The sequence below is a fragment of the Saccopteryx leptura genome, chromosome 2, assembly GCF_036850995.1.
Source record: "Saccopteryx leptura isolate mSacLep1 chromosome 2, mSacLep1_pri_phased_curated, whole genome shotgun sequence".
In the NCBI taxonomy this organism is placed as follows: domain Eukaryota; kingdom Metazoa; phylum Chordata; class Mammalia; order Chiroptera; family Emballonuridae; genus Saccopteryx; species Saccopteryx leptura.
Genome location: NC_089504.1, coordinates 346,571,953 through 346,596,408, shown reverse-complemented (window position 1 = coordinate 346,596,408; position 24,456 = coordinate 346,571,953). Strand labels below are relative to the sequence as shown.

Here is a 24,456-nt window from a genome sequence, read left to right as displayed (position 1 = left end):
GTGTGGCAGAGGGGTGTGAAGAAGGGGAAAGCAGTAGGAGTGGAAGTCAGAGAGCAGTACTGGGGGTCAGATCCTATGTAAATCATAATAATGATAATTTTATTTTTACTCCAAGTAAGTTGGGAAGCCATGAGTTTTGAACAGAGAAAAAATATGATCTCACTCAGGATCTCCATGGGTGCTGTATTGAGAACAGTTTATGCAGGGGAAGGGAAAGGTTTTAACTAATTACAAGGTTACTGCAATAATAAAGTGAGATCCAGTTAGGGCTTAGACCAAGATTGTGGAGGTGTTGTGAAGGCATATGATTCTGGATATAGTATATATTTTGAAGACCAGTGGGATTGAAGACCTATTAGATATAAGGTGAGAAAGGAAAGGAAAGGAAAAGGAAAAGGAAAAGGAAAAGGAAAAGGAAAAGGAAAAGGGGAAACGAAAAAAGAAAGAGGAAGGCTGAAGAAAGAGCAAGATTTGGGTGGGGGAAATTCAGGAGTATGATTTTAGTTATCAGTTTGAAATGCCTATTAGATATCCCAGTGATTATGTCTCCTAGGTAATTGGAAAAATGATTTTAGAGTTAGGGGATGAGTCTAGGACCGTGATGGTGAACCTATCACACGTGCGTCAGCACTGACATGCGGCCGCATACCAGAGAAGTATGGGGCTGCTGCCGAGAAAGACGTTTCATCCTCGGCTCCTGCATGGCCAGGTGCAGTAGCCGAGGATAAAACATTTGCTGTAGAGTAGACACTCTGTGCCGGAGGTCTGTAGGCCAAAACAACAGAACTTCAGCATAGAGCGTATAGTTCTGGGATTTCCAGTTAGGCCGTTAGGGGATCTTTGACCTCATTTCCAGCTGGCGCAATGCCATGGGGGACACATCTCTGGGGGCCCTGTGATCGCCATTACCAGCATCCACATAACTACAGCAACCATCATCCAATTTACTGTTCTGGGGTGTTGTGGATTTCTAGTTGACCATCATTACTGAGATAAGTGAGGGGGAGGCTGGGAGAGGCGAGGGCCTGTGCTTTGGGTGCCATTTCCCACCATTAGAAATAGCGGCAGCCATCTTAATTTACATACGATGCAACTTGCAGAATTTCAAGACAGTATCTGGGCTCAGGTGTTTGTCAACTTGAGGTCAAACCTTGAGAATCTGGAAAGGTGCCGCTTGGAGAATCAAGAGGAGTGCCACTACGAACAGGAAATTTGGAGTGCCTGGAACTAATTACCAGACACTTTTAGCACCCTGAAAAATATAGCAATGGCTTTACTCACAATTTTTCCCTCTACTACTTTTGTGAGACCTTATTCTCAGTGTTAGGTAATATCAAAACCAACAAAAGAAACATTGACAGATGAAGTTAGTAGCGCTTGCTTGGGCTTGAAGTGTACAAAATACCAACCTTCAATTGAAGATTTAGCCAATGAAATTCAGCAACAAAAAAGTCACTAATAGCCTGACCTGTGGTGGCGCAGTGGATTAAAGGGCGACCTGGAACGCTGAGATTGCCGGTTTGAAACCCCAGGCTTGCCTGGTCAAAGGCACATAAGGGAGTTGATGCTTCCTGCTCCTCCCCACCTACCCCCACCCCCACCCCGTCTCTGTCTTTCCTCTCTGAAATGAAAAAATAAAACTTAAAAAAAATAAATAAATAAGTCACTAATAGGCAGATTAGTTAAAAAGCTCCCCCTCCCCCTCACTTATCTTAGTTCCCGGCACCCCACACAAGTTAAATAATATCAAAACCAACAAAAGAAACCGACTGACAGGTGAACAAACAAGTCACTAAGCAGTTAAGTTAAATAATTAGTTTTTGGTTTATTAAATAGTTATATATTACAATTATACATTTTTGTCATTTAAATTATAAATATCGCTAAATTATGGTTTTTCTCTCGAAATGACACACCACCCGAGTCATGCTCGGTTTTTTGGCAAATTTTGACACACCAAGCTCAAAAGATTGCCCATCACTGGTCTAGGAAGAAGATATAAATTTGGGAGTGGTCAGTGTAGAGATAGTACTGAAAAGTCTTGATACTGGAAGAGATCACTATACGTGATCACCTCCTGTCATATCCCCCTTCATGGGATCCCTAACCCCAATACTTCCCTTGCAGATCTGAGGCCGCAGAAGAGTCTGGTGAAGAGGGCTGGGGCTCTCTTGGCTTAACACAATCACACTCATTTATTTAAATTTCCAGAGCTTCATGCTTTGGGCCTACAAGGCAGAGACATAGTTTTAGAGATTTTCACAGTAGGCCAAGAATGTTAGTCATCTTCATCTCCATGTGGATTTAAAAATATGTATGTATCTCAACCGAAAAGGAAAACAATTAAAAGTATTTAAAAGTTTTTCCATGAGGAATTGAGGACTTACTGGCTAAAGCTGCCTGTAAATTGACACACACACAAAATGAACATAGAGAGGAAGCATAGCAGAATACTCGAAGTGTTCCTATTCCCAGTAAAGGTAAAGATCCCTTCTGAGATTTTCTTAGCTTCCACCCACCCTTCATGAACCTCCAGAAGATGCTAGAAGTGACAAGAAGACTGGGGAGATGGCCGTTGAGAATGAACTGTTGGTAGTTGGCAATTCTCATTCCAGGGAGGTGGTGGCAAACTCCCTGGGCAGCAGACATCATGGATTTCCCCCACCCTGGGAACCAGAGGTTCGTCCGTTTCTGGTCTTGGATCCCTTAGAGACAAAGGACTTCATTCTCTCCCATACCAGTGCGGGGCTGCTGGGGAGTGGAGGGGGTGGCGGGGTCAGAATTCTACCCCAGGAAACACCCGCAGGCTCCAAGAGGAGACTGAGTCCTGACTCGGGTCCAGGAGGCTTACGGGGCTGCGGGGGCCGCTAGCTCGGGAAAGGGGCCACCCAGCGCAGGCCCGGTACGCGGGGCGATGGGTACACGTCCCTGAAGGGCACCTCTGCCTCCCGCAGCCGCCTTCCTTCCTCTCAACTCCATTCTCTCGGGCTCCTTTTTCCCTGGGAGCCTCCGCATTCCCTATCCATCGTCGCCGCCCTCTCCCTTTCTTCCCTCCCCCGGCAGCCCACCTTCACCCCGCTCCTCCGCGGGCTCCTCGGTCCTCGCCCCTGATCCCCGGCCTCCCCTGGCCGGCCCCCCGCGCCCCCTCCCCGCCCCCTCGCGGCGGCCGCGGCCCCTTTCACAATAGCGCGGCCCGCCTCCCTCCTCTCGGCTCCCGGTTCGCTCCCGCCCGCTGCCCTCCCGGCGCATGCGCCCTCCGGTCGGCGGCGGCTGCGGCGGTGGCGGCTCCGAGCGGCTCCGTTTTTTTTAAAGGGAAACGCTGAGGCGCCGGGGGTGACTGTGGGGGAGGGGAGCCCCGAGCCGCGGAGACCCCTGAGGGAGGCGACAGATCCCCCTCCCGGAGGAGGAGGGTTTTGGGCGGGCCCATCCCTCCCACCCCCTCCCGAGTGGAGCGGTGGGGGGAAATGGAGGCTCGGGGCGGCTGAGGCGAGCTCCGGGGCGGGGGGCCGGGGCGGGGAAGGGGGGGTGTGGGGTGGGGAGACGAGGCGGGCCCGGCCGGGCCAGGGGGGGCCGAAGCGAGCTCCGGGGATGAGCTCGGGGGCGGCTGGGTGCGAGCTCCTGCCTCTGAGGCGAAGGCGGCGGCGGCGGCAGCAGCAGAGGCGGCGGCGAGGCCCCCATGGGCCGGCGGCGGGCCTCAGCCGCGGCCTCCACTTCTCCGCACGCCGGCGGGATGGCGCCCGGGCCCCGGAGGAGCCGCGCTAGCGGAGGCCCGCTGCCGCGCTGCTGAGGCGAGCCCGCCAAACTCCCCTCCCCCGCCTCCGTCCTCGACCCCCCGCACCTCGCCCCTTCCCCACCCCCTCCTCAGTCTCGGTCCCCGGCGCCGCTCCGGACCACTATGACCATGAGATCCGCAGTGTTCAAGGCGGCCGCGGCCCCTGCCGGCGGCAACCCTGAGCAGCGACTGGACTACGAGCGGGCTGCGGCGCTGGGCGGGCCGGAGGACGAGCCCGGGGCGGCCGAAGCCCACTTCCTCCCCCGGCACCGTAAGCTCAAGGAGCCGGGGCCCCCGCTGGCCTCCTCCCAGGGCGGGAGCCCCGCGTCCTCCCCGGCCGGCTGCGGCGGCAAGGGCCGGGGCTTGTTGCTCCCGGCCGGCGCGGCCCCCGGGCAGCAGGAAGAGAGCTGGGGCGGCTCGGTGCCCTTGCCCTGCCCGCCCCCGGCCACCAAACAAGCCGGCATTGGGGGGGAGCCGGCGGCAGCGGGAGCCGGCTGCAGTCCCCGACCCAAGTATCAGGCGGTGCTGCCCATTCAGACGGGCTCTCTCGTGGCGGCGGCCAAAGAGCCTACGCCCTGGGCTGGGGACAAGGGTGGGGCGGCTCCCCCAGCTGCCACCGCTTCGGACCCGGCGGGACCCCCACCGCTACCTCTGCCCGGGCCGCCACCCCTCGCGCCCACCGCCACCGCCGGGACCCTGGCGGCCAGCGAGGGCAGATGGAAGAGTATGAGGAAGAGCCCTCTCGGGGGTGGCGGCGGCTCGGGAGCCTCCAGTCAGGCCGCCTGCCTCAAACAGATACTTCTGCTGCAATTGGACCTCATCGAGCAGCAGCAGCAGCAGCTGCAGGCCAAGGAAAAGGAGATCGAGGAGCTGAAGTCGGAGAGAGACACGGTACGGTAGGGGTTAATCGGCGTTCGGGCCGAGGAGCGCCGTGTGCGCATGCTCAGGGGAAGGGGGTACTGTAAGAGGTTAAGGTATCCCTGGGTTAGGGGTAAGGAGGCTGGCCACCAGCAAAGGATAGCTTAGGTGTCGGATCCTTGGGAGCCAGGCTCACAGACTGGCTTCCCTTGGGTTGGAGGGAAGGGTTAAAGGGCACGCTCTCAGGGGGAGGGGGAGAGGGAAGGTTGCAGGTACCAAAGGGTTAATTTAAAATGACAGCCCCAGACTTGTGGGAAAGACGTTTTGAGTGGGAAAAGACCTGATCTGTGAGGGATTGAAAATGAAATGCGGGAGGCATATGTGGTGGCTTTATGGAAGGGGTTAAGTGAAAGAGCTTTTGCGTTAGAAGTGCATTCTGGAGGAGAGGACACAGCAGCTGTTGCTCTGGCCACTGCTGTAGCATCTTTGGATAGGCGAGTGGTAGGCTTTTTAATTGGCAAGGGGTAGAGGTGATTCAGGTGGAATCCCATTTTAGCTTTCTTAAATGATATTGAGAGAATTCCTGCTTTTGATTTCAGACAATTTCTAATGGGAATCTGTTCTAAAACCTGATCCACTGACCAGCTCCCTTTTATGAGAATGATGTTTGGAGTCTGGAAGATTTTAATGTATCAGGGGAAAGTAACCTTATTAAATGTATTTTGTAGAACCCCCCCCCCCATTTCTATATTTTAGAATCTTAAGGTAGTAGGGAAGTCACTTATTATTTCTTTGTACTTGTGAGCAGCATAACTAAATGGGCTTGTTTTTACTGCAGCAGTAGTTAAGGGCACCTCATGTGTTGAAATATATTCCTTTAGATACCAGGAAAGCTGTATTACTGTGCTAGCATACCTTACAGCTGCCTAAAAATAAACATGGATTCTACAATTGTGTTAAGGTTTCAGCACCTTCTATCTCCTCTCTCTCTTCCTCCCTCCCTCTCTCTCTCCCCCCCTCTCCCTTCCACCCCTTCTCCCCTCTCCTCCCTCTTCCACTTCTCCCCCCTCTTCTTTCTCCTCTCACTCTCTCTCTTCCTCTGTTTGTGCCAAGGGCTGAGCAAGGGAGCAGAGGGCTATTCATTTTGTTTGCTTTCCAAATGAATCGCATCAGGCAGAGGCTGTATTATTGGAGAATGCATTCTGCAAGGTGGAATAGGAGCTGGGGCAGATCTCATTAAAATATCTCATGGTGTTGATTTGTGGAAGTTACTCAACATGGAGGTGGCACTGCTCAGCTACTGTACTGCAGTCTAGGGTGTGATGGCACTGTAGTTACAACACAACATATCCTTACATTGGAGGGGGGAGCGGGAGAAATCAAGGAAATGTCATCCACAAACCATGGTTAAGTAATGTTAAGGCAGTGAATCAAAACAGAAGGAGATGAAATGAGAATATGGTGACAAGGGGGCTTTCTGCTGATTGTGGAGGTTTTTGCTCAGTTCCTGAGGTAGTGGCCTCTTTGCAGATTTTCCTAAGCAAGGAAAAGTGGGGTGAATTAAGGATAGAGTGTCAGTCAGAACTTGGCATTCACTGCTTTTGTTGTGTATTGCAGTCTTAGTGTTGCTTAAGCTTGTTTCTCTTATTCCAGTTGTTTGGCCTCTGGTGAAATCTATGCAGCTAAGTAGATATAACAGAGGCAACGTTAATATCACTGTCTAATCCGAATAAAATTCTTATTGTAGGGTGTAATTAGTACAGTTGGCACTTTTTCTCAGAACATTTTAATGTGAAGTTTTCAATGATAATAGACTTCCATTTCTGTTTGATTATGTAGTTTTCCCTTTAGTTAGAGTTAAAAGGTTTTGTTTTTAGTCAATATTTAGATAAATAGGTATAATTTTCTTCTGTTATCTCAAGTGCAAGGCAGCAAAGCAATATGCATATTTCATCATTGATGGGATTTATAGGTAATTGTTTCTATTATAATTCTTCCAAAATGAGTGTTCATTGTTTAGGTGACCCCCTTCCCCATCCCAGGCCCCTTTCAAATAACACTGCAATCCTTATTGGCGCTGTGACTATGTGAGCTTTTAATTCCTTCTCGATGTACTCTTTGGACTTTGCCCTTGTGTATTGGGTTTTGGAGTAGAAGTAGAGATAGGATTTGGAGAACCTTAGGGCCTCCTGAAAGAACCTAAAGTTAATTCTGGAAACTACCAAGCTGACTTGGAGCCACATGGTTAGCTGTAGTTAGCTGTAGCAAAGACCATGCCATTTAAAAGGCATATTATGGCCCCTCCCAATGAAGAGGATCTTCTTTCAGAAGAATGAACTACAAATTCCCCGACGTCCCTCTAGGTTAGCCCCTAAAATTAAGCAGTGTACTTCATCTTTATTGTGTCTAAGGAAGACTATTTTGATTAATGTCTGCCTATTAAAAATAAATTGAATTGTTGTGGTCCATGGAAAGAGGTAGAAGACCATATGGATTCCTAAATGGGGCTAATCACCTGAATTTATTTTTTTGTGTTTTAAGTCCGCATTTTGCCACTTTCTTTTAGCTCCTTGCTCGGATTGAACGTATGGAAAGGCGGATGCAGCTGGTAAAGAAGGATAACGAGAAAGAAAGGCATAAGCTGTTTCAGGGCTATGAAACTGAAGAGAGAGAGGAAACCGAGCTATCTGAAAAAATTAAGCTGGAGTGCCAGCCAGAGCTTTCTGAGACATCCCAGACTCTGCCTCCCAAGACTTTCTCATGTGGGCGGAGTGGAAAGGGACACAAAAGGTGTGCTGATAACTTCGTTACACTGTCTGGACATTATGAGGTCACTTGTTTCCAGTGACTGACAGTAGGGGATTGGGTCTTATGAATTAGTATTAATACAACCATATTTTTGAATTATGAGATCTGTGCTGAGATAGTATCTTGAAACATTCTTGTGTAGCCTATAAAAGTCTATTATGAACATTTTGGTCACAGTAGTAATTGCAGAATGTAGAGTAGTACATCATAAAGAGAATGGACAACAAATGTGACAGCTGAGTTTCTTAAAGAAAACTAGAGCAGTTCACTTCAAGTTAGGAAGTGTTAAATTCTTTCATTGTGTTAGGCATTGGTGGATATAAAAAAGTAAGATCTAACTGTCCAAGAATTCAACTGTAGTAAAATACGTAGATAGACAACAGTGGGACAAACGATAAGTTTTGTAAGATTTAGGAATATTAAAGATTATTTTGAGTTAAACTAGTGAAACTTTAAGGAGGAGATGGATTGTGAAAAAAAAAGTATAGGTTGGAAAAAGAATTTAGGTTAGTAAAAAGAAAAGGAAATGGCATTCTAGGAATGTGGGGTGATGGGAGAAAGACAGCCAGCAGATAGCAAGAAAAAAAAATAGAGATTGTAACTAACATAGTATGGAATTGGGAGAGGGGGGATAAAGAAGAGACTGGTTTCTGGTTGACAGGAATGAATTAAGCCACAGGGTAGTGTCACCTAATATTAGCTAAAGGATCTTGAGTAAAATAGGGACCTTTTTAGATTTAGTAAGCAATAGGCTCTATAGGGGTTTTTAAACTTGGAAACTTGTTCAACTAACATTTACTAAGGGCCTATCATATATATATGTACTATTAAGCATGAAGGTGTTTTTGCTCATGATTGCCAAGTGAATGCAGATATTTAGATACATGAATACAAGCTAGTTCTCTTACCCCAAAATGAAATCAAGTCAGATTTTACCCAAGAATCAATGAATTGTATTATGTTTTCTCCCCTATCTAATAGGAAATCCCCATTTGGAAGTACAGAAAGAAAGATTCCTGTTAAAAAGCTGGCTCCTGAATTTTCAAAAGTCAAAACAAAAACTCCTAAGCACTCTCCTATTAAAGAGGAACCCTGTGGTTCCTTATCAGAAACTGTTTGTAAACGTGAATTGAGGAGCCAAGAAACTCCAGAAAAGACCCGGTCTTCAGTGGACACCCCGCCAAGACTCTCCACTCCCCAGAAGGGACCCAGCACCCATCCCAAGGAGAAAGCCTTCTCAAGTGAGATAGAAGATTTGCCGTACCTTTCCACCACAGAAATGTATTTGTGTCGTTGGCACCAGCCTCCCCCGTCACCGTTACCATTACGGGAATCCTCTCCAAAGAAGGAGGAGACTGTAGCAAGTAAGGCATAGAGAACACTTGCTCTTATACCTAGTGGTGGCGGTCAAGCTAACAAGTGTGAAAATGCCTTTGGCATTTTTAAAAAAGTGCAATCAATAAAGCAGAGTTCTGTCAAGAATGAGTAAGTTAACAGCCAGAGACAGACACTGTGCAGGCATTGCAAATAGATGGAATTACAGCAAAATGTGCTCAATGTATTTGCCTGCTTACAACACTGGGAGATGTGTTTGCCAGTAAGTTGCTCATCACAAGAGCACCAGACTTGGGGGTGTAATCTCCGGCAACTTGCATGCCCTCTGAAAGAAGGGTTTTCTGTGCTGTGAAGTGCATAGAACTTATATTTTGCCATGCACGACTGTTCCTGCAATTGATATTGTGTGAAACCTGGGAGGGTGGTCTTTGGGTGTTCTCAGGGGCCAATGGTCATTTTTGGGTTGGGGAGCCAGCTTGGGGTGGGGAATTTCACCTGGGCCTCCGCTCTTTAACTATATAAACATTTATCTGTATCTCTATGTCCCGGTCTGGGGGGCAGGAGGAATCTGCCAAAGACCAACAATCTTACTTTATCTTACTATACTTCACAAAGGTTCTAAATGTGAAGAGTTTACTTGGATTGCAGTAGCCCATTGGTTGTTCATATATTTAAATAAAATGGTCTACAAACTATTTTTCAACAATAAGGACTATCTTGGGATATCTGAGCTGCTTGGGAAGGGTGTGGGGGGTGGGACCTTGGTCTTCATTCCCTTTTTTTCTTTATGGTTTCCACACAGAGATGCTTCCCTATCTCCTACATCAATCAGTAACTACAATGTGCCTTCAGTTGTGTAATGTTAGTCTGTGACAGTCACTATGGGTGCTCCAGGGTAATGGTGGGGGAAATCTTCTTGCATAGAGCTACAACCCCGAATTTCTACCACTATGTCTTGCCCCAGCAGGGATGGGGATGGGAATCCATTCCAATAAGATAAGAGCATTCTCCAGGCTTTGTCAGGCAGTTCTGGTGACAAAATTAAGATAGATAAAGTTCTTAATTATCTAAAATTCATTAGACCTCGCATTTGAGTACATGAAATAGACCAGGATCCTGATCTAGGTTCAGGTTTTTTGTTGGTTTAGTCAGTTGAACAGGTTCATCCTTAAGTTAACTTTCTTGCTGCCATGGCAATGCTGTGTAACGATAAACTGAAGCAACTTCCCATCCGGGATTGGGAAATGGCTTGGTCCAGAGCTGTTCTGTGTAATTGGCTGTTTTTGAAAACCCTGTCCTAGTACAGAAAACTCAAAACACCTCTGAGATTGTGGGCATAGCAGTACAGAGGCGTCTGATTGGGTGTGGGGGGGGAGTCCCAGCTCTTTGAGGAGCCTGAGTTGTGAATAACATGTGAATCCTTATTCTTGATGCCCTATCTCAAGAGGAAGTCTCGATAGTTTGTTCTAAGGAAGCCAAAGTCTTTGTGCATGTTGTTCAGGCTGGACCAGCAAGGTAGTTTGTTTGGAGGGAGGAGGGAACTGTTTAAGAAGACTACATACATATGTAAGTTCTGAGAACACTGATCTTTTATTTGAAAAATAGGGTCAACTTTTTACTCACCTGCCATGTTCTGAGTTTAAGGTTTGATATCCTTGGCCATCAACTGTTGCAGGGAAACCACCCTAAATAATGAAGAAAAGAAGTCGTCTCAGTGTAAAAAAAAAAGTGGTGGGCTTATTTTCTTTTCTTTTGTCTGTTGTTCCCTCTTCCCCTCCCCCAGAGAGAAATTCTCAAAAGAACAACTCAAAAAAAACCAAAATGGCTTCCTAGTGAGAACTTCAGTGATGATCCTTTCCTCCATTTTGGGTATGGGCTTTTTTTCTTTTTACACTGAGATGATTCTTCTTTCCTGCATTATTTAGGGTGTCTGATGCCATCAAGTGTTGCAGGAGAAACTTCAGTCTTGGCTGGTGAGTAGAATAGGAATTGTGCTGGCCGGGCCTGGGGTGGGGGTTGGTGGGATGGTGGATGGTTGGGAGCTGCGTTCCCCATCAGTTGGATGTGGGAGAGTGAGACTCCTTGGTGTTTGATTACACTATAGACATCAAAATGACTACAAATTTCAGTTGTTTTTCAGGAACTGCAATAGCATCCATTATATGACTTGTCAGGTATTGGTTTAGGGTCTTATTGTCATCCTGTGTTTGGCAGATTGCAATGGCATTTTAGGTTCTTTTATACCATAGCGAGGACACTGAATATGGCTTCAGGTGAGGCCATAGAATGGATTTCTATCACTTTGGTAACTTTGTCTTACTGGGGAGAGACCTCTTATCCTAGTGAATAGTAGGAGGGTTGTATGACCTTGGATTTAAGAGTGGTTCCACCCCTCCTCCCTTTCTTTTTCTCTTTCTTTTTCTTTTCTAGTTCCTTCTTGGAGGGACCACTCAGTAGAGCCTCTAAGGGACCCAAATCCTTCAGACCTTTTGGAGGTAGGTACCCGAGACCTGTCAGTGGAAGGGTGTGGGAGACAGTAGAAATGGGGGTGTAACTTGAATATGTCATAATAACTGTGTAGATAGGCTAAATAAAACGTTAAAGCCAGAAGGTAATTTGAAAGACTGTCCATTCCAACTTCTTTGTTGTATAGATGAGAAAACTGAGATCCAGAGTGTTTAAGTGATTTATTAAAAAGTAAGTAACTAGGGAGTATTCAAAGCTAGATTATTTTTTCTAAGATTTTATTTATTGATTTTACAGAGAGAGGAGGTCATGGGAAACAAGAAGTATCGACCCATAGTTGCTTCACTTTAGTTGTTCATTGCTTGCTTCTCATATGTGCCTTGAACGGGCAAGCCCAGGGCTTTGAACCAGTGACCTCAGCATTCCAGGTTGATGCTTTACCCACTGTGCCACCACAGGCCAAGCTAGATTTTATGTTAGTAGAGACGTAGCATGTACCACCACTCAGCAACAAAATGATATATTCCAAACTCATTTGACTATTAAAAGTTTTTTTTATTTTTACATTGATTTGAGAGAGAGGAAGGGGGGGAGAGAAACATAACACATTGTTTCACCTAGTTCTTCCATTTAGTTGTATACTCATTGATTACTTTTCTACGTGCCTTGACCAAGGGTTGAACCTGTAACCTCTAGGTCAACACTTTACTTTATCCACTGAGCTACCCAGCCAGAGCTAAAATGTTTGATATTTATTTTAAACTCAGATTCTTACAAAGTATGGAGGTAGGGAGGGTTTTTGACAGTCTCACAGATTAAGTTTTGGAAAGTTATGGATATGATTTTGAAATTTGGAGATTCTACAAGGGAGGGGTGTAGGGAAAGGAGTATGTGTTTTGTTGATTCTTTTACCAGGAAGCTCCTGTAATATCCATAGAACTCACAGACTTGGGTGGGATCTAAAGGTGAAAGATTTTACCTTCCTGAAAACTGGAAGTGAGTTAGTATATGTATGTCACATGGTAATAAATAGGTTATTATATGTTATTCTTTACACAGAACCTAGATGACAGTGTGTTTTCGAAGAGGCATGCAAAACTGGAGCTGGATGAGAAGAGAAGGAAAAGGTGAGGTTAGAGATATTCATCTTGGGAACAGCTGAACCCTAGGACCTGACACCTCTTTCATCCCTACTTGTGGAGAGTCCTAGAGCTCTCGTGTGTGTGTGTGTGTGTGTGTGTGAGAGAGAGAGAGAGAGAGACAGACAGACAGACAGACAGACAGGAAAGGAGAGAGAGATGAGAAGCATCAATTCTTTGTTGCGGCACCTTAGTTTTTCATTGATTGCTTTCTCATATGTGCCTTGACTGGGGGGCTCCAGCCAACCTAGTGACCCCTTGCTTAAGCCAGCAACCTTGGGCTTAAGCTGGCGACTATGGGGTCATGTCTATGATCCCACACCCAAGCTGGTGAGCCCGTGCTCAAGCTGAATGAGTCCGTGCTCAAGCCAGCAACCTTGGGGTTTTGAACGTGTGTCCTCTGTGTCCCAGGCTGATGTTCTATCCATTGTGCCACCACCTGGTCAGGCTCTAGAGCTCTTAACACTCTTAAATTATTGGCTTCCCAGTTGGTTGAGTATCTTTGAAGTAGTAATTGTTGTAGGTAGAGACTCTTTTTCTTTGGGTGTGCCCTTCCTCAGTTCCACTCTCTGTGGAAACACCAACAGATGACTTGGACTGCTAGACCTTAAACAGTCTTCCCTAAATAGTCAGGCAGTTTTTTTTAACAGCCCCTGGCCTTACCCCCACATTTGTACCCCCAATATAAAAGAGTCAGCAAAGATCTCCCTAGCATCTGGATTATGTGAGTTGCTTTTATAAAGCGGGTTTTCAGTAATGTTGGGTTTGTTTGTTTTGTTTGTCTGGTTTGTTTTTCCCAGATGGGATATTCAGAGGATCAGGGAACAAAGAATTTTACAACGACTGCAGCTCAGAATGTATAAAAAGAAAGGAATTCAGGAATCTGAGCCTGAGGTTACCTCATTTTTCCCTGAGCCAGATGATGGTAAGTTTTTGTCTATCTAAAAGAGTAGATTTTTTTTAAAGAAGAAAAAGTGTGCAAGGCTCCAGGTTACAACTTGCTCTGAATAAACAGTATGTTGAAGCAGGTATAGTTGCTAGACATTTCTCATCTATGGCACTAACAAGGTTGCATTTGGTTTTCTTCCATAGTTGAAAGTTTGATGATTACTCCCTTCTTGCCTGTTGTAGCATTTGGACGACCATTACCAAAATTAACTCCACAGTAAGTATAAAGGATTCTTTTTCCCCTCCTCTTTCAGGTAGCTGGCATGTCACCTCCCTTTCAGACTGCATGAAAGCCTAGATATAAGTAGAACACGGGGCTTAGGGATAGCATGGTCCTTTGACAGAAATGAGACTACCTGGGCTACTAGCTTTGGCAGTGATAAGATTCTCATACCCGAATTAGGAGGATTGATTTTTAAGTTAGAAATAGCTTATTGAATCACTTTATTTTTTTTTAAGATTTTATTTATTGATTTCACAGAGAGAGGAGGGGAGTGGGAATGAGAAGTATCAACTCATCGTTGCTTCATTTTAGTTGTTCTTTAGTTGCTTGTGGTAATTGCCTTGACCGGGTAAACCCAAGATTTCAAACTGGTGGCCTCAGCATTCCAGGTTGATGCTCTATCCACTGCACTACCACAGGTCAGGCTAAATTATTCAATCACTTTTAATAGCATACTATTGCTCTAGCTTTGAGGCAGGAAAGACATTCCAAACTTGGGACCTGACAGTCAGGGCTAGGAGTGCGAAGGAGCATTGTTTATTTTTTAGGATTATTCTCATGTCTACACTGAATCCTTTAAGTTTTTTTTTTTAAGATTTTATTTATCCAATTTTCGGAAAGGAGAGAGAGAGAGAGAGAAAGGGGAGGAGCAGGAAGCATCAACTCCCATATATGCCTTGACCAGGCAAGCCCAGGGTATCGAATGAATCCTTTAAGTTTTTTTTTTTTTTTTACAGAGGCAGAGATAGACAGGGACAGACAGTCAGGAACGGAGAGAGATGAGAAGCATCAATCATCAGTTTCTTGTTGCGCTTTTCGACTTCTTAGTTGTTCATTGATTGCTTTCTCACATGTGCCTTGACCGCGGGCCTTCAGCAGACCGAGTAACCCCCTGCTGGAGCCAGGGGCCTAGGGTCTAAGCTGGTGAGCTCTTTGCTCAAGCCAGATGAGCCCGCGCTCAAGCTGGCGACCTAGGGGTCTCGAACCTGGGTCCTTCCGCATCCCAGTCCGGCGCTCTATCCACTGCGCCACCACCTGGTCAGGCTGAATCCTTTAAGTTTTGAAAGTTGATTTTCTTACCCTTTTTTGCCAGGAATTTTGAGCTGCCCTGGTTGGATGAGCGTAGTCGGTGCAGGTTGGAGATCCAAAAGAAGCAAACACCTCATCGGACGTGTAGGAAGTAACTGTGCTGGCAAGAACCTTCTGTCTTCAGATAGTTGTAGCATGCCATTCCCAGAGAGTGGCAGAGACCTGTATATGTGACCTGTGTCCTCATGTATGTTACCATTCACTGATAATGCCCTTCCATACTTCCTTGAACTTGGTTTTGTTTTCATCACTGATTTCACAAAAACTTTCATTGGGCCGATTGTGAATTATAGAGGATGATTGGGATATCTTTTCCTCTTTTGGGGAAATGAGCTCTCAAGCTAAATCTCTAGGATGGCAGATTTGGAAGCTTCTGTTCTGCTTCTATATATTTCCCTATGTTAAAGGGGTAAAAGGGCTCTTTCATTAGACTTGTGGAAGATAAAAGCATCCCCTCCCTTTAGATCTGTGCTGCATGGCACTCTTCCTGCCCTGGTATAATACCCTTCCATATAGTTTGACTATTGTGGTTTTTACCCTAAAACAAAAAGAAAACCTCACCCTGAGCTTAAGGACCAGATGAGGAATAACAAGTGAAGTGATGAAGCAAGTCATCTTCACAGGGTAGACAAGATTGGAGAATTGGTAATGTCTGAAGAAGTTCTTCTCTTAAAACTACTCTGTGATATAGCCATGTGGGAAGGGATGTTTGGCTGTGATTATTTTTTTAGTTAAGGGGTAACTGAATTTCTTCCCCCACCCCTCAAAAATGAAAATCTTTGGAAAAGAGAATGGAGATGGTTACTTTTTGATGATATGGCTCTAAACAAAAGAGTTGGCATTTGGGGATGGCTTGCCAGAACCTGTATAGATGTCTTTGTGTCACTTCACTTCTCAAGTATTCCTTTGTTGGGCTTTATCCTTTTAGCTGAGCTCTTGGTGATGGGATAGAGATTTAGGGAGGGTGGGGGGTATATGTGGAAATCTGTGCTTCCTTTGGCTGGCAAATGTCTACATCTTGAAACATGTACCTAATGAGCTTCTCCATCCACTTTGTAAAAACAGTTTGTATATGTACCATCTTGGTCCCTCCCCTCACACCACACACACCCCTTTTGTTAAAAAATGTCAGGACAGCACTCCAGGCCACTGTGGTCTCAGTATGAGATCCCTGTAACTATCTGGAAGGAAAATAGAGCCAAGACCTCTGGTCTTAAATATATAGGAATTGCCTTTCTTTAGTCTTCAAGACTATCGTGTGAAAACAAGTAGGGGCCTAATCTCCTAGAAGATAGGGGCTTTTATCCTTGAAGAGAATATGTCCCCAGATTATTAGCACTTTTAGAGGAGAAGCCAAGGTATGTAGGGTGTGTGGCCGGCCCATCAGTGAGCATGAGAGAATGGGATACCATTGTGGGAAAGAAAAGAAAAGTTCCTCAGGGGCCTCCCACTGCTAAAGCTTTTTGTGAGATGTTGATCTGTGCTCCCTGGGTTTGACTTTTAAAGGAATTATACCGGCAGCACATATATTCTTGGATGATCTTGCTGCTCTTATTTCTCCTTTTGTGTGTGTGTGTGGCCTTGGGTTTTCATTTGTAACTCCATCTGCTTAGGAGAGTGGGCTCTCCACGAGGGAACCTGCTGTGAACTTCATTGCAGCAAGAATGTAGAGAGAAATAGGACTTACTCCACTAGGGGCTCTAACCTCACACCTTAAGGAGACGAAGGAGATTTCTAGAAAAACTGGGCCAGATTTTCTTTGTTTGCTGTCATTTTAACACAGCAAGCTGTTTAGCTTTCCTACTCTGATCTATGTTATGTTTCTTTATAATGTGTCCAAGAAGAAAAAAGACCAGTGTTTCTTTACCTTGTTCCTGAATTCCTATAAGTTTCTTCTTGATTTTCAGCATTTGTTGGATTCCTAATTTGGATATGGGTTAGCAAATTAACCTTTTGTTTGTACCCCACCCAGGGGACTCCCCAGATTCTGAACTTGAGCTAGAGTTAAGAGGAATAGATATGAGGTGCTATCTGGCCAGACTTAAGTGGATTCTATTTCCTTGGTTCTCCCTCTTCCTAGAACCTCTTATTTTATTGTCCCCTCTTCTAGGTCAATTCTCCTTTGATTTGGATGTGTTGAGGTTTATTGAACAGGAGGTTGGAGAGTAGATAGCAAAATTCCAAGAGAAAAATTACAGTGTGTTAGAGTGTGGGGGGAAAATTAGTCTTATTTTTTTCCCTACATGGGGTACAACACTGTGAAATTCAATCTTCAACTGAAGGCCCTGCAGTTCTCCTAAAACATAGTTCTTTGTTTCTTTCTTTAACAAAGTTTAAGCTAGTGTTAATAAATTAAAAAAGAAATTGCTTGTCTGTCCACTTCAGCTTTGTTTTAAGCCCATTTCATATTGTTGTCTGTGTTGTAATTCATACTTTTGATACCATTTCTGATGTGTAAAATTGGTTGTCTTGTAAATATCTTATAAAGAGTTCAATTGTAAATAAACTATTGTGGCTGTTAATTTTTGAACTTCTGCTTCAATTTATTTTATTGGGAAGCATTAAACAATTCTGTTTATAGATTTTAAAGGAAAATCTATTTCACAAAATAGAAAAACTCACCATTTTCCCTTTTATTAAAGGTATTCACTTCTATTTGTGTATGAGCACAATGTATGTTTCATCCTTTTTCTGTATTCTTCCTTAAACATAATTGGCAACTTTAAAAAACAAGAAATTTTAGGATAGAATACTTGGTGCATGGTGTCTAAATTAATAAAACTTCAAAGTTGAAAAGACCTTGGAGGTCATCTAGTCTGGCCTCTAATACATGATTTCCCCTTGACAACATTTCAGACAAATGAATTCCAGATTCTGCTCCAATACTTCATTATTATTTTATACATTTTTTAAAAATGTTACAAAATTCTTCCTTGTTGACAAAAATCTAACTTCTTATAACAAACTGATGGGTTCTTGCTTTGCTTTCCAGGGTGATAAAAGTCAATTCCTTTTCATCATAGACAAGGGATTAAAGATTCCTGTGGCTATCCCAACTCTTCTCTTCATGGTAAATCTTCAGAGATTACACTTGTTCCTCAAAATAAAGGATTTTGAATTTTTCAGTTTCTTCTGGATGAGTACACAATATGTTCATGTCTGTTTAGAAATTGAACCCAGACCAAACAACTGAAAGACAAAGTGGTGGACTATCATTTTTCTTATTTAGACACTAAACTTGGCAGCCTTATTTGCATCAAGTTACTTCATGATTAGTAAGACCCTCCAGGTCTTTTTTTTTTTTTTTTTTTTTTAACATTAAATCATACATCCTCCATTTTGAACTAGGGCAGTTGGTTTTTGGAGTTGGACTTACTTGTTATCACATTTGGTCACTTGTTTAACCAGGTACCGTATTTTTTTGGATACTGATTCTATCTCAAGACATTCAGTATGTTTTCTAGTTTCATATTGCCTATAAATTTGGTAAGCATCAGGATCCTCGGCCATATGTAATTTGTAAAGCTATTACACATGACAGAATCTTGTGCTACAGTGACCTTTGTTTGATATATGTATATTATTAATGTGTACTCTTGTAGGTAGGTACACTAATAACTTAGAACACATTTTTTTTGACAGAGACCAAGGGACAGACAGGAAGGGAGAGAGATGAGAAGCATCAATTCTTCATTGCAGCTCCTTAGTCTCCTTAGTTGTTCATTGTGGGCTTTCTCATATGTGCCTTGACTGGGGGAATATAACAGACCAGTTGACCCCTTGCTCAAGCCTGCAACCTTGGGCTCAAGCTGGTGAACCTTGTTCAAACCAGATGAGCCTGTGCTCAAGCCAGTGACCTCGGGGTCTCAAACCTGGGTCCTCTGTGTCCCAGTCCGACGCTCTATCCACTGCACCACCACCTGGTCAGGTTCTCCCCACTTTGTATACTGAGTTTTTTCATTGTTGACAAATGCCTTGCCAAAATCAAAGCATTCCCTCATCTGTTAACAAGAAGAAAATCAGGTCAATATATTGAACCAATCCCTGTTCTTAATCATGTCTTCTTTTAAAATCAGTTCTAACATCTTGGTAATGCTTGTATCATATCACCCTGCACTTAGGGAGAGATGATCACGATTGGGGTGGGGAGGCTCATGAAGAGGGAAAGGAAATGTGACCCCCAAAATGCTGCAACACTAAATCCTTTGGCTTGATGGCAGACAACTGGTTTTTCCTTCACCTTTTTGCTTAAAATGAAATGGTATGGCAAATCTGATGCAGCACAGCAACTTTAGAGGTCTACGTTGATTCGTGATTTTACCAAATAAACAAATGCAATAAGATAATTTGCTTTAAACTTATGCAGAAACGAGAAATGGAAAAAGACCCCTGCCTAAGTAGTTGAATTGATTAGAACATCATCCTCATATGCCAACGTTGTGGGTTTCATCCTGGTCAGGGCACATACAAGAATCAATCAATGAATGCATAAAAAGAGGAATCTAAAACTCAATAAATTTACATTTTTTTTTAAAAGAGAGAAATGGAAAAACCCCCACGAAACTACTCCCATGAAGCTGTGACAAGTCACTGCCTTCCACTCAAGCCCAAGATGGCCGGGAGAGAAGCCTGAGGAGGCTGCCCAAACGCAGATTCCCCTCGCCGGGAGCCTTCCCAGGGGAAGTCAGGGGCACGACACGCCCCCTCACGTAACCGACTTACGTAATCCCGCTCGCTCGCAAACGTGCCGCAGGGTGCCAGGCCCGTCCCCCAGAACCCTCACTCCCAAAAGAGGGCGGTTAGTGCCGCTCGTGAAGCATGCTGGGACTAGCTTTCCAGTCTCCCGGCAGCCCCTGCGACGGGCGTACGTAGGGAACTGGCTGGCAGCGCCCGTTCTCCGTAAGATGGCGGATCGGCGGCGGCAGCGCGCTTCGCAGGACACAGAAGACGAAGAGTCTGGTGCTTCCGGCTCAGACAGCGGCGGTTCCCAGGCGCGGGGCGGCGGGGGCTTCAGTGGTGGTGCTGGAGGCGGCGGCAGCGGCTCTCTGCCATCTCAGCGCGGAGGCCGAGTCGGGGCCCTGCATCTGCGGCGGGTGGAGAGCGGGGGGGCCAAGAGCGCTGAAGAGTCTGAGTGTGTGAGTGCGCGCGGGCGGGGGACCGGGGCGGGTGGTTTGCGGGCCAGGAGGCGGGGTGTAGGTGATGATGGGAGGCTGGGAGTTGGTGGTAGATGCTGAGGCGTATTGTGTTGGAGTAGAAGACAGCTATTCTGTGCGGTTTACATCCGGAGCCCCAAGGGAAGGGGAGGGGTTCGGTGCTTCTGGAAGGAGTGCAGAGCCGCTGCGGGTAGACAGCAAATATTTATTCAGAAAGTGGGGCGGAAGGTGAAGAGACCAGACCTGCCTCGGATGCTACTTGATCAAAGATATGCCGTTCCTCATTTCCCTTTTTAACCATTTTGTCTTGAGTCTTCAGCTCTCCACTCTTTGGAGATCACAGAACTAACACATGACTTCTCCTTTCCTTCAGGAGAGTGAAGATGGAATCGAAGGTGATGGTGAGTAGCATCGTGATGAGTCCTTTTGCCCAAAAGCTCAGGTTATGTTTCCAGCAGTTGACATCTTCTCAGGCTGTTTCGGATTTGGGGGAGGGTGCTACAAAGTCTTTGCAGCATGGTGCTAAAGAGCGTATGTTTTAGCACGATGATCTTGGGCAAGTTATGTAAATGGAAATTGCAGTTTTATCTGCCTGTTAGGTTGATACCAGAATTAAATGACAATTTTAGCCTGACCCACAGCAAGCTGTCAGGAAATGTAATTATAATAATTTCTGTTACCTATTTTTCATTACATATTTTTGGTTTTTTTCCAGCTGTTCTCTCGGATTATGAAAGTGCAGAAGACTCAGAAGTAAGTATGATAAGTTATTTTCTCCTTTGGGAAATGTATTTTATTTCATATATACATACATACATTTTTTTAACATTGAAGGTGGGGGGGGGAGAGAAGCATCCAGTCATTGTTTCACCTAGTTGTGTACTCATGGACTGTTTCTTGTACAGGCCCTGACTGGGGAGTCAAACCTGTGACCTCTGGTGCTGCAGGTTGTTGTTTTATCCACTGAGCTACCTGGCCAGGGCTATATACATGTTTTTTGGAAAATGTATTTTAAAAATATGTATACACTTGCCTGACCAGGAGGTGGCGCAGTGGATAGAGCGTCGAACTGGGATGTGGAGGACCCAGGTTCGAGACCCCGAGGTCACCAGCTTGAGCGTGGGCTCATCTGGTTTGAGCAAAGCTCACCAGCTTGGACCCAAGGTCACTGGCTTGAGCAAGGGGTCACTAGGTCTGCTGAAGGCCTGTGGTCAAGGCACATAGGAGAAAGCAATCAAAGAACAACTAAGGTGTCATGAGGAAAAACTGATGATTGATGCTTCTCATCTCTCTCAGTTCCCATCTGTCTGTCCTTATCTATCCCTCTCTCTGACTCTCTGTAAAAAAAAAAAAGAAAAAAAAACAAAAACGTGTATACACCTGTGGTTCAAAAGTACCATGTCCTCATACTCCTCATGTGTGTTCTACATTTTTGCTTTTGAAAAACTATTAAGAGGTCTTGTTCAGTTGGAGTGAGGGAAACTTTGTGCAAGTAGCTTCATACCACATGTGTTACATTGTTAGTATGTAGTCAGCTTTCACCCTATCTGAAGAAAATAAGGTTCTAAGTAAGAGAATGAGAACATCCTGAAGCCCTTCATAGGGCATGTGACATTTCATTTTATGCTGCCTAGATAGTGAAGCCAGCCAGTTGGGTATTTTTTTCTGAGTATATCTGAAGACTACAAAAGGATTCTGAGTGATTTGTGTCAGAAACATCCCTGTTTATAGATGGGACTTTTTCTATCTTTTATTTATATTTTCTTTTTTATTTCTGACTGCTATTTAGAACAAGTGAGAGAGAGAGAGAGGAAGGGGGGGAGCATTCATACATTGTTCCACTTAATTGTGCCTTAGTTGTGTGTTCAGTGGTTGCTTGCCTTATGTGCCCTGACCAGGGATCAAACCCGCAACCTTGATGTTATGGGATGATGCGCTAACCACCTGAGATACCTGGCCAGGACCTCTTGCTATCTTTAGGAAAAAGTTTCCCTAAGCTAGGCTTTTGTGAGCTTACCTGTTTTAATTGAATAAACTATTAGAGATGCCATCAGAATGGCTGTTTCCTGCGGGTGTTATATACAGGAGCAATTGGATTGTGGATCAAAGGTTCGCTCTTTAAGTTTTATAGAAACATTATTTATTAGACTTTCTATTAAATTCTATAAATTTTATAGAGCTGTCACTACTTATTAGACTTTCCATTAAGCCCTGGAGATGCAACAGTGAACATTTAACAAAATTTCTAAATTTAGAAAGCTTATGAGTAAGGAAGTCAGGTAACATTCAGGTAGTCATAGGAATTGAATAGGAATATTGTGCTGGAGGATAGAGTTAAGTAAGGTGTTATTTCTTGGGTACTGAAAGCTTCTTAGGCAGTCAGAAAAGAGTAAATTGAAGTTAGCCAGACAGACCAAGTTCTAAGTAGAGAGAACAACAGCCATGAAAGTACAGAGATTGGACAGCAGATGGAATATTTGGAAACTTGGAAGTAGTTTGGTGTGGCTGGAATATTGTTGGGACAAGATGAATACTGGAAATAAAGGCAAATTAGTGAGCAAGGGGCACATCATGAAGGGGCTTACTTGTTTCTTTTTATTGAGTATTTGCTCTGTGCCAGCAGTATATAGGCCCTGGATAAAAGACAGACATGGTTCTACCCTCATGGAATTTACACTCTGGGTCAGCAGGGGGAAATGGGCATTAAGCAAGTAATTACAATAATGTTTAGTAAGTGCCACGATATTGGAAGCATAGGGTGCTTTGGGAGCACGTAGCAGCGACAGCTAACTGAGATAGGGTGTTTGGAAATGCTTAGAGGATGATGGGATGTTAGAATAGAGAACTGAAGGATGAATAGAAGATAGCCAGGTGTAGTTTTCTAAACGGGGAAACACTGTGAAGAAGGTCTGGAAGGGATGGACTGCAGGATGAGTTGGAGGATGTAAAAAGTTTAGTGTATATATTACTGGTAGTAAGTGGTAAGTCTGAGTCCAAATCTTCTTCTTCTATTTTTTTTTTTTTTTTTGTATTTTTCTGAAGTTGGAAACGGGAAGGCAGTCAGACAGACTCCCGCATGCGCCGACCGGGATCCACCCGGCGTGCCCACCAGGGGGCAATGCTCTGCCTATCTGGGGCACTGCTCTGTTGCAACCAGAGCCATTCTAGCGCCTGAGGCAGAGGCCACAGAGCCATCCTCAGCACCCAGGCCATCTTTGCTCCAATGGAGCCTTGGCTGCAGGAGGGTAAGAGAGAGACAGAGAGGAAGGAGAGGGGGAGGGGTGGAGAAGCAGATGGGTGCTTCTCCTGTGTGCCCTGGCCGGGTATTGAACCTGTGACTCCTGCACGCCAGGCTGATGCTCTACCACTGAGCCAACTGGCCAGGGCCTGAGTCCAAATCTTTTTTTTTTTTTTTTTAATTTTTTTTAAATTTATTCATTTTACAGAGGAGAGAGAGCGAAAGGGGGGGGGGGAGGAACAGGAAGCATCAACTCCCATATGTGCCTTGACCAGACAAGTGCAGGGTTTTGAACCGGCGACCTCAGTGTTCCCAGGTCGACGCTTTATCCACTGCGCCGCCAGAGATCAGGCTGAGTCCAAATCTTAAAGTACCTTATAAGCCAGGTTCAAAAGTATTTTAATTTTATTCTAAGAAAGTGAAAAATAAAACAGGTTTTTATTTTTATTTTATTATTTTTTTGTATAACAGGTTTTTTTTTTAAAGTTGATAATTTAGAGAGAGAGAAAAACATCGATTTGTTGTTCTACTTATATATGCATTTATCAATTGATTCTTGTGTGTGCCCTGACTGGGGATCAGACCCACAACCTTGGCAAATTGGGATGACACAAACCCGCTGAGCTACCTGATGAGGGCTATAACAAACGGTTTTAAGTAAGAGTGATATGTTTAGACTTAAATTTTAAAGCGGAGTTTGTCAGATCCAAGTAGCATCTGCATCAGAAAATCCAGTTGTCCAGTCCTATTGAAACAGAATCTTGCAGAGGGGAGGAAGACTCAGACATTTATATGTTAACAAAACCCAGGTTGATACTTATGCACAGTAACAATTGTTATTTTTATAACAATTATTTTGTCTGCAGTGGGAGAAGTTGATCTGAAGGGAGCAAGATTGGAGACAGAAAAGTTATTTAAGAAAGCTACTGTAGTCTGACTTGTGGTGGTGCAGTGAGTTCAAAACCCTGAGGTTGCCGGCTTGAGTGAGGGCTCCTCAGCTTGAGCGTGGGTGCACCAGCTTGAGTGCCGTGTCGCTGGCTTGAGCAAGGGGTAACTGGCTTGGCTTGACCACTCCTAACTCCCCTCCCCCCATGCCTATCAAGGCATATATGAAAACCTGTCATTGAACAGATAGAGCAGGGGTTGGGAACCTATGGCTTGCGAGCCAGGTCTGGCTCTTTTGATGGCTGCATCTGGCTTGCAGACAAATCTGTAATAAAAAAAATAATAACGTTAAAAATATAAAGCATTCTCGCCTGACAGGGCGGTGGCGCAGTGGATGGAGCGTTGGACTGGGATGCGGAGGACCCAGGTTCAAGACCCCGAGGATGCCAGCTTGAGCATGGGCTTATCTGGTTTGAGCAAAGCTCACCAGCTTGGACCCAAGGTCGCTGGCTTGAGCAAGGGGTTACTTAGTCTGCTGAAGG

General features: G+C 44.8%; 2 protein-coding genes across 3 annotated transcripts in view; both read left to right on the top strand.

Annotated features, from left to right (window-relative positions):
• Positions 1-3,251: 3,251 nt before the first annotated feature.
• On the top strand, positions 3,252-15,818 carry MSL1 (MSL complex subunit 1). 2 transcript variants are annotated; one of them, XM_066364253.1, is made up of 9 exons: positions 3,252-4,663; positions 7,197-7,420; positions 8,420-8,802; positions 10,699-10,746; positions 11,204-11,268; positions 12,299-12,366; positions 13,179-13,303; positions 13,471-13,543; positions 14,643-15,818. In XM_066364253.1, the coding sequence occupies exons 1-9, from the start codon at positions 3,896-3,898 to the stop codon at positions 14,731-14,733; spliced, it is 1,845 nt and encodes a 614-aa protein (XP_066220350.1). In that variant the 5' UTR covers positions 3,252-3,895; the 3' UTR covers positions 14,734-15,818. The 2 variants fall into 2 exon arrangements, with proteins under 2 accessions (XP_066220350.1, XP_066220351.1); XM_066364254.1 differs by lacking the exon at positions 10,699-10,746.
• Positions 15,819-19,448: 3,630 nt separating this feature from the next.
• CASC3 (CASC3 exon junction complex subunit) overlaps positions 19,449-24,456 on the top strand; it is a 30,805-nt gene continuing 25,797 nt past the window's right edge. The window contains exons 1-3 of the mRNA XM_066364249.1: positions 19,449-19,773; positions 20,165-20,192; positions 20,507-20,544. Coding sequence (XP_066220346.1) covers positions 19,543-19,773; positions 20,165-20,192; positions 20,507-20,544 — 297 coding nt within the window. The 5' untranslated portion in view covers positions 19,449-19,542. The remainder of the gene's footprint in view (positions 19,774-20,164; positions 20,193-20,506; positions 20,545-24,456) is intronic.

Excerpts from the sequence above, each read along its gene's own strand:
- MSL1 (XM_066364253.1), top strand. The coding sequence starts at position 3,896 with ATGACCATGAGATCCGCAGTGTTCAAGGCGGCCGCGGCCCCTGCCGGC. Across the intron at positions 11,269-12,298 it reads ATCCTTCAGACCTTTTGGAG|AACCTAGATGACAGTGTGTT; the intron begins GTAGGTACCCGA and ends TTCTTTACACAG. Across the intron at positions 13,544-14,642 it reads TTACCAAAATTAACTCCACA|GAATTTTGAGCTGCCCTGGT; the intron begins GTAAGTATAAAG and ends CTTTTTTGCCAG.